Source organism: Dreissena polymorpha, chromosome 2 (assembly GCF_020536995.1).
Source record: "Dreissena polymorpha isolate Duluth1 chromosome 2, UMN_Dpol_1.0, whole genome shotgun sequence".
NCBI lineage: Eukaryota > Metazoa > Mollusca > Bivalvia > Myida > Dreissenidae > Dreissena > Dreissena polymorpha.
This window is the reverse complement of record NC_068356.1, coordinates 134,577,349-134,592,424: the sequence shown is the minus strand read 5'-3', so window position 1 is coordinate 134,592,424 and position 15,076 is coordinate 134,577,349. Positions and strand designations below refer to the sequence as shown.

The following is a 15,076-nucleotide window of genomic DNA, read 5'->3' as shown; positions in this document are numbered from 1 at the left end:
CTGTTTTCAATGTCAAAACAATAACAATATTAATGATGAAGATGTGGTTAAAAAGTGGTGTTTCTCTGCCATAGGCAAAAAAATATATTGACTGACGCAGTCTTTTCCTTTTAAAACTTACAATTAACAGCGACCTACTAAACAATACCATGTATCAGTTTGAAGTATTCGGCTTCTATAGTGCTTCTATAGTGCATGCCACATATAACAACGTCTTTTCACCACAAGACTTTACCACTTAGATACGTATTTTCATGCATTTGTAGTCCCTTAGAAATTAATATTTAATTTAAGACCTTTCCTACTAGATTCAAGTTTTAAGGCTTCATCCCCAAACCTTAGATACTGATGAGCGCAAACAGCATAAAACCTGAACAGACTGCTAGTTACTCGCTGGCTGTTTTGGTTTTATGCTGTTTGCACATAGCAATTTTCACTTTGCCTCTGAGTGGGAAAGGGATAAGGGACCTTTTCACGTTTTGGTAATTGACAAAATTTAAAAAATTGTTTCAGATTCGCAAATTTTCGTTGTAGTTATGATATTTGTGAGGAAACAGTAATACTGAACATTTACCATGCTTTAAAATATCCATATTATGCATCTTTTGACGATTTAAAAACCTGAAATTTGTAAAGCGTATGCAATGCGAAACGATTGAATATTTTGGAGAGTTCTGTTTGTGTCTGTAAAATGTTGTGACACTGCAGGGATTGCTTATATAAAGTATAAAATATATCACTACTTGTATGAGCACGGATGGCTGAGTAGTTAAAACCTTTACTCCAGGGGTCAGTGGTTTGAGCCCAGTTGAGGGTTACTTTTTTTTCTTTCTGTAATGTGGCCAAAATCTGTGAAAAGGTCCCTTTAAATAATTAGCAGCAGAGACTCATTCAAATCCAGGTATTAAAAGAGTATAAACTAGAACATCATGTCACAGACAAAATTAACTTATAAAAGGCCAATTATTGGATCAAGTGGATGCTTCATTAATTGTTACTATTATGCACTTAACTGTTTTTATGCAAAAAGTAAAGATCTAAATGTTCCATGGATGCACTTTAAGGTTTTTATTTGGCAATCAATATGTCCCATGCTTTCCAATGAGGATGAAGTGATATTGTACATGTCAATATTAATTCGGCATGATTTTCAAAGCAGAAAAAGGATGTTAAAAAGTTAATTTGCAATGCAGAAATGATTTGGAATTAGAATAAGGTGTTTAAAAAGTTGGTGATTCATTTTAGAGAGAAAGCCTATTCTATTTATTCACATGCACATTTTTGTTAAAAAATGTTGATATTTTTAGTATGAACATTGATACTTCCATAGCAGTAATAATAATTATTCGTAGTGTTATTATTATTATTATCATTATTGTTAGACACAGTAGATAGCACTTAATAAATATGTTAATATGATTATAAATTGACAATATAGCATATTCATCTTTTTTTTTATCTTTAAGGCAAGTTTGAATAAGTCTCAATTACACAGGCACCCAAAAACAATGAACACTTAATTAAATCTCATTCAGATTATCTGATATCTTACTTCTTTGCATGAAATATTATTTAATATTATTATTCTGTCACAGTTTGAGTCCGCATCAGCGAGGGGGTGTTTCATTTACTGTATGAAAGACATCATGCATGTGTTAAACTGTACCTGATTAAACTCCATGCCTTCTTTCAGTGCTGACACAGGAGCGCAGACATCAATAAGTCTGACCAGGTGACCTTGGTCCGCCAGTCTTCGTCCCAACCAACTGCCCGCGAACCCACCACCCCCAGTCACTAGATGCACTTCCTGTTGATCTTTTGGGTCAGAAACCTTGATCCTCGTACCTTTCTGGCTGCCATCCGTGTTTGCATCTTTCTTGACCATCTGTGGAAATAAAGAATTAATATAATTGCTCATGTTGTTCTTAAACAATTTTTACATTTTATTAAAAAATAAACGACATATAAAACATTTGATATTCCATCATGCAGTGATTTTTTTTGCTTTAATTTGTTACAGCCTGTGCCATTTGAATTGGGAAAATTAGCGCGATAAACCGTGAAATTGGGAAAAATAGCGCGATAAACCATGAAATTGGGAAAAATTAAGCATTATAAATAGGATTATAAGTAACAGAAGTGATATTGTTTTTAAGTGCATGTTCAGGGAGTTTTCTAGAAAAGGAGTCTGGTCAAATTGTTTTTTTTTCTTTAATCAATAAAAGTGGCAAGTTTGGGAATGATATATGGACAAAAATGACTAAATAATTCAAGTTATATATTTTGTAAGATGTTTAAAAAATAAGGTTGAGACCTAGATTTAAGAAATCATAATTAAGTTATATGAGACTTCTTTCTAAAAAAAAAAAAAAAAAAATTTTTTTTTTTTTTTTTTTTTTTTGGAAGTTGGGCTTTTTTTGGGAAATTTTGGTCAGAATTTTGGGAAAAAACGTGTATTTTTGCGATTGGGAAGCAGCCGAAATTCGGCTGTAAATTTGAGCAAAAAAAATCACTGTCATGGCATCCTACACGTGGTCAACAATTCTTTGTTTGGTTTTCGTATTCTACTGTGTGAACAACAGATCAAAACAACAATTGTATGAATCCGGAACAATAAGTGTAACATGTATATTCAGGTCTATGAAAAATTTTCACCAGAAACCCAGAGCATTTTCAGAAAAAAGGAGTGGTCTACTGATTGCTATTTTACTTTTGTCCGGCGACATAGAACAAAACCCTGGCCCAGCTAGAAATGTATCTATATGGCCTTGTGCAATGTGTGATATGCCTGTTACTTGGTCCCAGGAGTGATTAGCGTGTGACAATTGTAGTATTTGGTACCACCAGTCTTGTTTATCTATGTGTACTACTGACCTTAAAGACTTGGAAAGATCAAGTGTTGTTTGGAAATGTTGTAAATGTGATAACCTGAACTGTGACAGTTTTACATTTAAAAGTGAACTTCAACTTTCAAATTCTTTTGAACCACTATCCGGGCTTAATTTTACAGTCCATTCGATACAATCTGAAGTCTTTGACCGGGGCACAACTCTAGTAGTATTACAAATAGTAGAAAAACTTCTTCACACGTTTCTTCGAGGAAGAAATCTAGGAAATCAGACATTAATGAATCTCTTTATGACAAATCTATTCGTGACAAAACACCAGAATTTAAAATTGCAACAAGTTATATAAAACCAGATGTTATTGTGGCACTGAATCTTGGCTACATGGCGTGAAACCGGGAAAAACTTCGCCAAACGCAATTAAATCATCGGAAATTTTTCCTGAAGAGTACACTATTTATAGAAATTACCGTGGCATGCGCGGTGGAGGCGTTTTTGTTGCTATCCGATCCAATTTAACGTCAGTCGAATGTTTTGAATTTATAACAGACTTTGAAATTGAACTAGTTAAGATTTCTTTGAAGTCGAGAAAAACTCTTTATATCAGAACTTTTCATATGCCGAAAAAATCGATGGCTGACCTAGATAATCTTAAATCATCGTTAGAACGCCTTAATGACAGCAAACCGAAAGAACTTATTTTATCAGGAGATTTTAATTGTCCTGACATAGATTGGACCACCCTTACCGTGTGTACTGGGGACATTCAAGATAGAACTATCCATCAACACTTAATTGACATCATGAGTGAAAATAACTTAACTCAGATACATTTTGATCCAACTCGCCAAGGAAACTTACTTGATTTAACATTTACAACAAATCCGTCATTAATTAAAAGTACTACAAACGACCGTGGTATCTCTGATCACGACGTGGTAGTGATAGATTCAGACATTAAACCGCATTTTATTAACTCTAAACCTAGGAAAGTTTTTACATACAATAAAGCTGATTGGAATGCCATCAAGGAAGATTGCCAGTGTATTTCAGACAATATTATTGACAAAGTTAGTGGTGTTACTAACATTGAAGAATTGTGGTATATTTTAAAAAATGGTATTAAAAGCATAACTCTTTTGGAACTATATAAAATCTAAGAAACAGGATAACATCGGAGTGGCACCGTTGAAAAAAAAGGTAACTTATTATCTGATGCCAAAGAAAAAGCAGAAATTTTACTGACGCAATTTCAATCTGTGTTTACAATAGACAATGGTACCTCGGTACAAGAACACCTTAATTCTCAACCTTTTCGGACGATACCTCATCTTCAAATTAACTCCAAAGGTGTATTGAAACAACTTTTAAATATAAATGTGTTTAAAGCTTGTGGTCCTGATAGCATCCCGAACATTGTTTTAAAAACTTGTGCAAATGAACTGTCGACGGGCTTGAGTGAAATCTTTCAGTATTCGTTAAACACCGGTAAACTACCTCAGGATTGGAGAGACGCGAATGTGGCGCCTGTATTTAAGAATGGAGACAAGCATTCAGCTGAGAACTACCGACCAGTAAGCCTTACATCAGTAACAAGCAAGATTCTTGAACATATTATATGTAGCCACCTTTTAAAACATTTTGATAAATATAGCGTACTGACAAATTTAAATTATGGATTCAGATCTGGCTATTCTACAGAGACACAATTATTAATAACCATGCATGATCTACATGTCTACTGACATCTTTTGAAAAGAAACAAAAAGTTGATATTGCAATTTTGGATTTTAGCAAGGCGTTCGATACTGTGCCGCATGATCGTCTATTACAAAAAATGTCACACTATGGAGTTAAAGGTCACTTGCTGTCCTGGTTGTCATCCTTTCTTAAAGACAGATCTATGAAAGTTGTAGTTCAGGCTTCCTGAAAAGTCCCAAATAGTGCCTGTCAACCGGACAGGCTGATGGAAAAGTTTGCCTGTCCGGACAAAAATTCAAAACAGCGTAAGTTTATAATTGAAGAATTAAGTAAAGTTTAACTCATATTTATTGCAATGTGCAGCCTGTGTACAAGTACACTCAATAAAGTAAAACAAAACGTTTGCGTGTTCTTGTGATTAGAGTGTATGATGGACAACAGCTTAAAATTATATTCAGACTCAAAACAAAATAACATAACATGACTATGCATTGATTGGTAGACTTGCACCGTATTGGATCGTTTCAACATATGTCACAAAACATATTGATTGTGACTCGTCATAATGCAGCCAATTTCTGTCTGACTTCCACTACTTTGAAAAGTTCTTTTACTTGTTTTGCTTCATATTCTTTCGATTTTGTTTTTTTTCCTCATTGCTTAGCTTCCTTTTCTGGCCTTGTCTAGCGCCATTGAAACTTTAGCAACAATATTTATTCATGTGTAGTTTTTGTTACAACGTTTGTAATTAGATAGGTGGTAATATGTCGGACTAATAAAATTGACGTTTTTGAAAAAAAAACAACAAAGGGAGAGGACTCTTATAAACTAAAGACGCGTTAGTGTTCTTAATGACAAAAAGGCTCGAAATCCAAAAGAGGGATTCTAATGGTGTGTTTTCATTATTTTGGTAAGTATTAGACTTTTCGATATTTAGTCACAATTTTTTTGGCCTGTCACAAGGACTGCCTATATTAGAAATTTCGCCGGACCATAAAGAATTTTGCCGGACAAGACCGGCGGTCCGGCCTTTTCAGGAAGCCTGGTAGTTAAAGGTGAGCTCTTTAGAAGCATACACCTTGATTCGGGCGTCCCACAGGGGACTTTACTCGGTCCGTTTATGTTTTTATGTCATATCAACCACTTGCCACTCAGTGTAAAATCACAGGTTAGGCTTTTTGCGGATGATTGTTTAATATACCGTCAAATACGTTACATCTTGGATCATGTAAAATTACAAGAATATTTAGCCGCACTAGAAGTTTGGGCATCAACCTGGGGTATGAAATTTAATGCAAAAAAGTGTTACATCCTAAGTGTGAAAAGTAAAAGTTCGTACTTCTAAGAGTTGGAAAAAACAATATTGAAACATGTAGATTCTAATCCATACCTCTGATTACTCATATCAAATGACTTAACTTGGTCGAATCATATAACAAACATTTGCAAAAAGGCGAACTCAACGCTCGGGTTTCTTAGACGGAATTTAAAACACTGTCCCCAAGAATGTCGTAAAACAGCTTTCATGGCATTGGTTCGATCTCAACTTGAATATGGTTCAATCATATGGGACCCCTTTCTCAAAAAGGATATTGACAAAATCGAAAAAATTAAGCGTCTTGGTGCTCGTTATAATGAATAACTACAAATCCAGGGAAGAAGGATGTGTTACAAATATGCTCAACACTTTAAAACTGAATTCTCTTCAAGACCGGCGCGTCTATAATCGTTTGGTGATGCTCTACAAGATCGGGTATGGTGCCGGCAGTGGACCCAGATGAATACCTGACATCGAATCCTCAACGAAGAACTGTCAAAGTAAAAACTTACTCCGACTATACATCGTCGAACATTTTAGACCGACATATCACAAATAACTCTCAGTGCTCAAACAAACCAGTTTAAAAACTCTTTTTTGTGGAAACACTTGTGTCGTGGAACCACCTGGACAATATTGTGGTGCGCATGCAGACAGTCGAGGGCTTTAAACAAGCCCTCCCATATCGTTTCTGAAGACTCCTCCCCGTAGAAATATACAAGAAGTGGTCCTTCTATGTATTTGAACAGATACAGATACAGAGATATTGGAGTTAAAAAAGAAGAGAACAGTAATCTTTGAAAACAACACGTGATGTACATCATAAACTTTGTTTGTGTTACCTTAAATAAGACTTACTTTAAATATTGAGTTTAACTGTTTTCTTTATTTGGCTCATGTAAAAAGTTACATAAAACATTAAACAATCAAAGGTTGTGTTGTTGTTGTTGGTTTACTACATTTTAACCTTACACAGTTGCGACATCAATAAAAAAATTGTTTACTTTTAAATGAAAGTAAAATCTTCATCTTATTTGTGTGCACATATCAAAATAGATGACATCTAAATTCTGTTCTCGACTTTTGTCGATTTATGTAAAAGAAAACTTTAAATCGACAAAAGTTGAGAACAGAATTAACGTAGCATAAACCGTTCTCATCGTGTTTATCCGCCATTTTGAACCATGGCAACGACCAAGCTTTTCGGCTAAATAATTACAAATTTGTAAGTAAGTAATCAAATTAGTGTATATTGGACGCGTAATAATTATGAATTACACTCGAATGTAGTTTTATGTAAATTTTAAGGCGATTACTTTTTCGAATACTGTAAGGCATCTTCAATTATGTGGTTCTGTATTGCCAAATTGAGTGTGGAACTGGAGTGGAAGTGTCACATATGAGGTTACCTTACTTAGATGCACATGTTTCATGTCCAACAAATGTATTCCAGTAGTTAAAGGAACTTAAGTGAACAGGATGTATTGATCTGACTAGATTTGTTTTGCTCTATTTCAGAAAATATAAAAAGCGACATTTTCAGTTATGGGAGCCGATATCATTTCAATGACGTTTAAGGATTGTTTACAAACATAGTGTTCATTATTGTTAATAGGCTTGAAACTGATAATGTATATCCAAAATGCACGTAAATGAATATTTACATTGGTTTGTGCAATCAATACCAAGTAATACTAAGCAATTTAAAGGGGCCTTTTCACAGATTTTGGCATTTTTTTTAACTTATTCATTAAATGCTTTATATTGGTAAATGCATGCATGCCATACGTCCCAGATTGTCCGGGACAGTCCCGGAAATGAAGAACTTGTCCCGCTGTCCCGGAAATCTGTCAAATGTCCCGGAATTTACAAAATCCATAAATACATGTACCTTATCTTAAGCTTAACTGCACCTCGAATCTGTGTATATCTGCAGCGTCTCCATGACAATGCCTACTCAAATAGGCAGACTACGCTACGTGTCAAAATCGATCAATTAACAGGGTCCTGTTATTATATCGGTTGTCTGACGTTCGCGGTCAAACAAAAAAGGCGGCATTGTTTAATGTGGTTGTAAATTGACTTTAATCTACTACGTCATTATTTCCCGCTGCGTAAGGGCAAAGGATAGTTGTTCACACATCTTAAGTCCAATATCGCTGAGTAAAAAATTAAAAGCAGTTTATGTTCGCACGTTTAACCGACAAAGAAGTTGAGTAAAAAAGAAAGCATATAAAAACGTCATCCTCACACGGTTTATTATTGTCTTGTTCTAAACCCCCAGTAAACATAACGTTAAAAAAACTATTGTGAATTGATTTGAGTTGACGATCTAACGGTACTGTATTGTTGTATTTTTTTATTATATAAATGTTATAAATGAATAAAGGCGTATCAACAACTACGCGTTACACACACCGGTCTTAATAACAATAACGCAGTGACGTCACCATCTATGTTTAGAACGCTTACACTGAAAACACGTGGCTTGTATCTAGTAACGGAAGTAGAAATGTTTAATTTGACGTTAATAGATCAAGTGTATTTCGGATAGGCTTTCGAACTTTTGCAATTAACGATGCGAAACAAAAAAAAACGTACCAAAAATGCATATGTCTTTAAATATCGCTACATTTTATACATGTCCCGGAAAATCGGCAAAAGTCCCGGACAATTTAACTCAATGTCCAGGAATTGGTCTCAAAAATTATGGCATGTATGATAAATGTAAACATTGGATCGTAAAAGCTCCAGTAAAAAATCAAGAAAAAAATTAAAAAAAGGAAAAAAACATAGCCCGGAGCAGGTTTCGAACCAGTGACCCCTGGAGTCCTGCCAGAGTCCTGAAGTAAATACGCTTTAGCCTACTGAGCTATTCCGCCGAGTACATATGCTTGACATATTTTATACCTTATATAAGCAATCTTCGTAGTTTCACAAAATTTAACGACAAAAACAGAACTCTCCAAATTATTCAATCGTTTCGCGTTGCAACGCTTTATAATTTTTAGGTTTTAAAATCGTCAAAAGATGCATATAATGGCTATATTAGAGCATGGTTAATGTTCAGTATTACTGTTTCCTCACAAATATCATAACTAAAACGAAAACTTACGAATCTGAAACAACTTTTTTCAATTTTGTCAATTTACCAAAGCGTGAAAAGATCCCTTTAAAAGACCCATTATTCCCGATCCTAAGAATTTATGACACAAATATTCCCAATATCAGGATTTTTCAGGCAAATTTTTCCTAAAAAGTTTGGTACCAGTTCTTTTTCTAATTGGGCAAAAAAAGTTTACTGTGAATGATATCCTACTAGCAGTCTTCGTAATTAGCTTTGAAAAGTTACATGCCAGTCGGGCCATACATGCCTAACACATTTTTTACATGCCCGAACTTTTTTAACCAAGAATATAACAACTGGCTGCAGAGTGACATGGGCAATGTTTGACAAGAGAACCTCTGCTCCCTTGTCATTGACAAAGGACTCTCGTATGTCCAATCCCTTTGCCTTGTCAAGTTTGCAAATGTCAACAAAGTCCCTAAAAGACTTATTACAATTGGTAATATAATGAGCTGTTCCAAATTTGATAGCTAATTTTTCATAGTCAGCTTTCTTCAACTGAATGAGACACCTGGCAGCCTTGGACTTGGACACATCTTGAGTAGACCTGGAATTTTGGACAGTACTATGCTCATGAAGTTTGGTTTTTTCATGTACTTTAATTTTACCCCTGCAAACAAAGTTTAGGGGGGTATATAGGAATGAGCTGGTCTGTCGTATAAACGTGAATTTTTGTATGTGCCCGGCAGTAAATTTACTCGCCACAGGCAATCAGGCGTGTGCTAATTTCGAAGACTATACTAGTGTACCCGATATCAGTGTATAGTCAAACCGGGAAGTCTCGCAGGTCAGATTTAATATCAGTATTTCATTAGATTGTGTTTATAAACAAACCTGCGTGACCCACTTGTCAAATCTGTCAGAAAAATTCTCTTGCTGCCTGTATGAATCGCTTTTTGGTAATTAAATGTCTTTAAACTCAGACTCTAATAATATTTGAATTTTCATAACTGAGGTATTTATTAACCAGGTTTTCTGAAGGAAAAAACTGGTTATTAGATTGGCGAATGCAGGCGGGCTGGCTGGCTGGCTGGCGGGCTGGCGGAACAAGCTTGTCCGGGCCATAACTATGTCGTTCATTGTCAGATTTTAAAATCATTTGGCACATTTGTTCACCATCATTGGACGGTGTGTCGCGCGAAAAAATTACGTCGATATCTCCAAGGTCAAGGTCACACTTTGAGTTCAAAGGTCAAAAATGGCCATAAATGAGCTTGTCCTGGCCATAACTATGTCATTCATTGTGAGATTTTAAAATCATTTGGCACATTTGTTCACCATCATGGGACGGTGTGTCGCACAAAAGAATCACGTCAATATCTCCAATGTCAAGGTCGCCACGACTAAAAATAGATTTACAAAAAAAAAAAAACTTACAAAGGGGGTTAATTTTGTTTGTTCATTTCAAAAGTTCAGTTTGAGTTTTCTCCCTTTATCAGATTTTTTTTTCACAATGAAAACCCGGTTTTGTGACAATTTTGTCCCTTGTTTTATTTGATTTCTTATATTCCATATATTAAAATAGTTATATACGTTATTGATTGTTACTTGGAATGGTATGTCAGATCTTTATTTATTTCTGTTAATTTTAATATAAGTGCTGTTGAAGCTTTTTACTGCGGATAAACAACAATTGCCAACAGTGGTGTTGTTTTTGTTGTTTCAAATATGTTTGTCTTTTAAATTATCTGCTATATGAAGATGGTTTCTAGACACAAATGAATGTTCCTTAAGTACCTCCAAACTACTGTGTTGAAGTTTACTTTAGAGCTTGCCATTCTTGGATTATTTTTATTAAAAAACTGACAAAGGAAACACAAATTCAGCATGTTATATTTTCCTGTAATATGTACCTAAAACTAGCTACAAAGTGTTTTGGGAAAGATGTTTGGGCCCTGAAAATGCTACAAATGCTTAATTAGATTATGTATAGACCTGGTTTGAAAGAAAATTGCTGGCATATTCACAAACACACTATAAAAATGTTTGTCAGAATTGGGTCTTCTTTTTATGTCCCCAGCGTCTGCAGTTGCTGGGAGACATTGAGCAATTGGTTGTAAGCTTTTTGTACATCTTACCATCATTCTGGAAGTCCATATGAGGTTAACCCAAATGACATTATATTGTCTTATATAAATATTCTTCCTACAAAGATTTGATACTGGTATGGATGAGGTCTTTAAAAACACTCTAAACACATCCACATCACATGACCTCATTTTGACTTTGACATGGACCTTCTTTATGAGAACGTAGGACATTGAGAAGGGGCAAATGTCCACCTTGAGAAATGGAGTGAAGGGGCAAATGTCCACCTTGAGAAATGGAGTGAAGGGGCAAATGTCCACCTTGAGAATTTGAGTGAAGGGGCAAATGTCCACCTTGAGAATTTGAGTGAAGGGGCAGATGTCCACCTTTAGAATCTGAGTGAAGGGGCAGATGTCCACCTTAAGAATTTGTGTGAAGGGGCAGATGTCCATTTAGTCCTGGTTTAATGAAGGGGCAGATGTTCGAAGGGGCAGATGTCCACCTTGAGAATCTGAGTGAAGGGGCAGATGTCCGTTTAGTCCTGGTTTAATGAAGGGGCAGATGTCCGAAGGGGCAAATGTCCGTATGCCTCTTTAGGAGATTAAGGTCCAAATTCTTACATTACCCAAAATTACGCATTTTGTCTAGCTTTCGTCTAGCAATAACACCACTTGCTACAATAGTTTGATAATTGTATTGATGTTATTGATGATCACTCAACACATCAACATCACTGTAACCTCATTTTTACAGGCTTTCTCTGATTTAAAAAATAAATAAATTCAGCATCTGTTTTTCAAAATAAAGATATATGTTTGTATTATAAATTGTTTATGTGTCTTTAAATGAGAATCAAACATAAAGAGTGGAATTTAAAACTTATTATAGAGTAATGTACCTTTTTAGCAGGGGACATTGGGGAAATGTCGGCACAAATTAGACCTCAAGAAAGCTAACTATTGCAAGCTTTGCATATATATGAATGCATGAACTGCTTAAAACTGACATCTTTTTATTGATAAACCAGCCCCCAAAATGTCTTTAGTTATAAGATTTGGTATGTTTTGTGAACAGTTTTGTAACCCACAAAATCCAGAGTCAGTTGATGCTTTAGATACTTTGTGTTATACTTCGTTGTTCTTGCATTTTCAGAATCCATCAACAAAAGCAAATAAAAACAAAAATCAGACACTATGTATGACCGAGCACCTAGAGATTTGGTGAAGCCATATGGCAGCACCGCCCCCAATGTCGGACCAGGCTCATATGATGCGGACATTCCAACCAAAGCCAGATTCAAAGCTGGTGAGCTTTAGGGATAAGTACTTGAATGGGTAAAAGGTTTAACACTCACTCCTCCTGATTCTTTGTAACATTTCCCTGGTACGGGTATTAAGTTTTGCAGATAAAAAGTGTTTAAATTATGCAGATAAAGTTGATAGAAGTGATTTCTTATAAAAGAGGTGTTTCCTGTTCATTCAGAATTATTCATTCCTTTCCACTTAAACTGTGACACCTGATTAAAGAAAAAAACATGTTCTCATTCATCCTATAAAGAAATGGTGTACATCCATTAAATGTTGATTTTTTTTTTGTTTTACCAGACGGCTATGCCCCATTCTTGTCAATGACCAGCCGAGAGACGTTTCTCAACATTAGTGATCAGGTTGTGGCTGCGCCTGGGCCAGGTCATTATGACCCTGCGTTTGCTCAAGATCAGATAAAGGTACATTGAGCCTCATTCTGAACCAAATGCATGTGTGTAAAGTGTCATCCCAGATTAGCCTGCGCAGTCCGATGAGGCTAATCAGTAATTACACTTTCAACTTTTATGATATTTTTTTGTTTAAAAGAATTCTCTTTTAAAGGAAATTCCAGTGAAGGCGGAAAGTGTTGTCCCTTATTAGCCTGTGCCAACCACACAGGCTTATCTGGGACAACACTTTAAGCACATGCTTTAAGCCCAGTTTTCCCCCAAACAAGGCTAAATTGGTACAATAATGGTACATATAAATGCATTGGACACATTTGCTTTTTTTCTTTGTGACCATAGCAATAAATTAAAAATATTGTAAAGAATTACCCAAATGTAATCCATATTCCATAAAAAGAAGCGTATTAAAGGAATAAAAAATACAAGAATTTTATCTCAATATTCGTGATGATTGTAAATGTGGAAACAATATTGGGAAAATAATAAATAAAGAAACATTTAAGAATATCACCTGGTGTAAGGTAGTTAACTTTTTAAATTTGCTTCTTTTGTAATTGTAAACATTTGCCTCCCTTTTGTTGATTTTTATTTTAATAGACTTTGAGATTACTGTAATGAACCCACCAACAACAACATGCAAATATAAAAGAAGAAATGAATATATTTATCAGTTTATTAAGCTGTTATATTTTAATATTGCAAGTGTAAAAATTTATTGAACTTTAACAGAGTGAAAATGGAAAAACAATTTTGCAATCTCACAATGTTAATTTTAAAAGCCTTAGTTCTTTTTGAAGGATATTAGGACAAAAAGAAACTGAAAAAAAATCACAACTTCAATCAACAATAGACATCTTGCCACATACATTAGAATCTCCTTCTGAGAAAACAGGGTTTAATGCATTTGTGTAAAGTGTCATCCCAGATTAGCCTCTGAAGTCCGCACAGGCTAATCAGGGACAACACTTTCCGCCTAAACTTCATTTTTTTCTAAGAAAAAAAGACTAACATTAAACCAAAAATACCATAACAGCCAAAATTATTGTCCCAGAGTAGCCTGTTTGCTCTGCATAGGCTCATATGAGCCGTGTTCTGAGAAAACTGGGCATAATGCATGTGCGTAAAGTGTCGTCCCAGATTAGCCTGTGCAGTCCGCACAGGCTTATCAGGGACGACACTTTACGCTCTTATGACATTTTTCGTTTAAATGAAGTTTCTTATTAGCAAAAATCCAATTTAGGCGGAAAGTGTCGTCCCTTATTAGCCTGTGCGGACTGCACAGGCTAATCTGGGACGACACTTTACGCACATGCATTAAACCCAGTTTTCTCAGAACACTGCTCATTAAAAACCTGAGTTTGCTTGTTTGTTAGGGTGGAAAGACGCTTGCGAACAAGTCAAGGCGGTTTGTAGAGCAAGTTGTGGAGAACCCTGGCCCCGGAGCGTACAATGTCGACAAGTACACAGAGTTCAGACAGACACGCTCAGCCCCCGGCATGCCTGAGAAAAGCAAAACATTAGGGGTTAGTACTGCAAAATAGTTGAGTTTTTTTCTGTTCTGCTCCGCATTAAATTTATTATTTTTATTTTTATCACTGTCCAGTTATTTTGGTGAATTAGATTTTTTTGTGGCCACTTACTAAAGTAAATGGGTGAAAACTTTAAAAAAATGTCTTTTAGGAATTATAAAGTGTTTGTATTATTAAATCAGAATGTTTCACCAAAAGTGATTTGATAAAAACAGATCCACTGTGGAAAATTGTGAAATGTCATCATTATTTCGACATTATAATTCAATTAATAAAGAGACTATGTTACAAACAAATGAAAACCTAAACAAACACAATTGCTAATGAAAAATATAAAAATATTGGTTCTAGTAGTATATGGGCAAATCATGAACACATTTATAAATTTCCTTTTATGATCACTCAGGAAGGACAATCAGTATTCTACCGAAACTGGCTAAAAGCCCTCTCATTAATTCCCCCTCATAGCTCGTGACAAGTCAGCTCAAGTTCCACCGCAAGCCCGACGCCCCGTCCATCCCCACCCCTGGGCAGGCGTATGGCTATGAGGAATGTGAGGACGGTACCCTCAAGAAGCAGGATCCGCCTGACAGGGATGTGAGCCTGGGACCGGCGTTCTATGGCGTGACACATGTACGTGTTGGGGACGTCTTTTTAGGGGTGTTTGGTTTATGTTATTTTAAAACAACAACTTATTAAAAAAAAGACAACAACAATTTTGGCAGAGCTCTGTTGGTGTGATGTTACATTATATTTGGAGTTTTAATGGGATGCCATTTGTGATTATAACGAAATTCAGTCAAGAAACAAACA

The 15,076-nt window shown here is 35.5% G+C and overlaps 2 protein-coding genes across 6 annotated transcripts in view; one reads left to right on the top strand and one right to left on the bottom strand.

Moving 5' to 3' along the window:
- Positions 1-7,016, bottom strand: part of LOC127869090 (short-chain dehydrogenase/reductase family 42E member 1-like) — a 68,264-nt gene extending 61,248 nt beyond the window's left edge. For 2 of the 3 annotated variants that reach the window (XM_052411408.1, XM_052411406.1), the window contains exons 1-2: positions 6,870-7,016; positions 1,667-1,885 (exon numbers count right to left, since the gene is read on the bottom strand). In XM_052411408.1, coding sequence (XP_052267368.1) covers positions 1,667-1,885 — 219 coding nt within the window. In that variant the 5' untranslated portion in view covers positions 6,870-7,016. The other variant, XM_052411407.1, reaches the window with a different exon arrangement.
- LOC127869083 (sperm-tail PG-rich repeat-containing protein 2-like) overlaps positions 6,957-15,076 on the top strand; it is a 130,278-nt gene continuing 122,158 nt past the window's right edge. Inside the window, exons 1-5 of one of the 3 annotated variants that reach the window (XM_052411375.1) lie at positions 6,957-7,090; positions 12,173-12,325; positions 12,625-12,746; positions 14,108-14,257; positions 14,732-14,896. In XM_052411375.1, coding sequence (XP_052267335.1) covers positions 12,214-12,325; positions 12,625-12,746; positions 14,108-14,257; positions 14,732-14,896 — 549 coding nt within the window. In that variant the 5' untranslated portion in view covers positions 6,957-7,090; positions 12,173-12,213. Of the gene's footprint in view, positions 7,095-7,139; positions 7,270-12,172; positions 12,326-12,624; positions 12,747-14,107; positions 14,258-14,731; positions 14,897-15,076 lie in introns of those variants that run through there. The other 2 variants (XM_052411374.1, XM_052411376.1) reach the window with 2 other exon arrangements.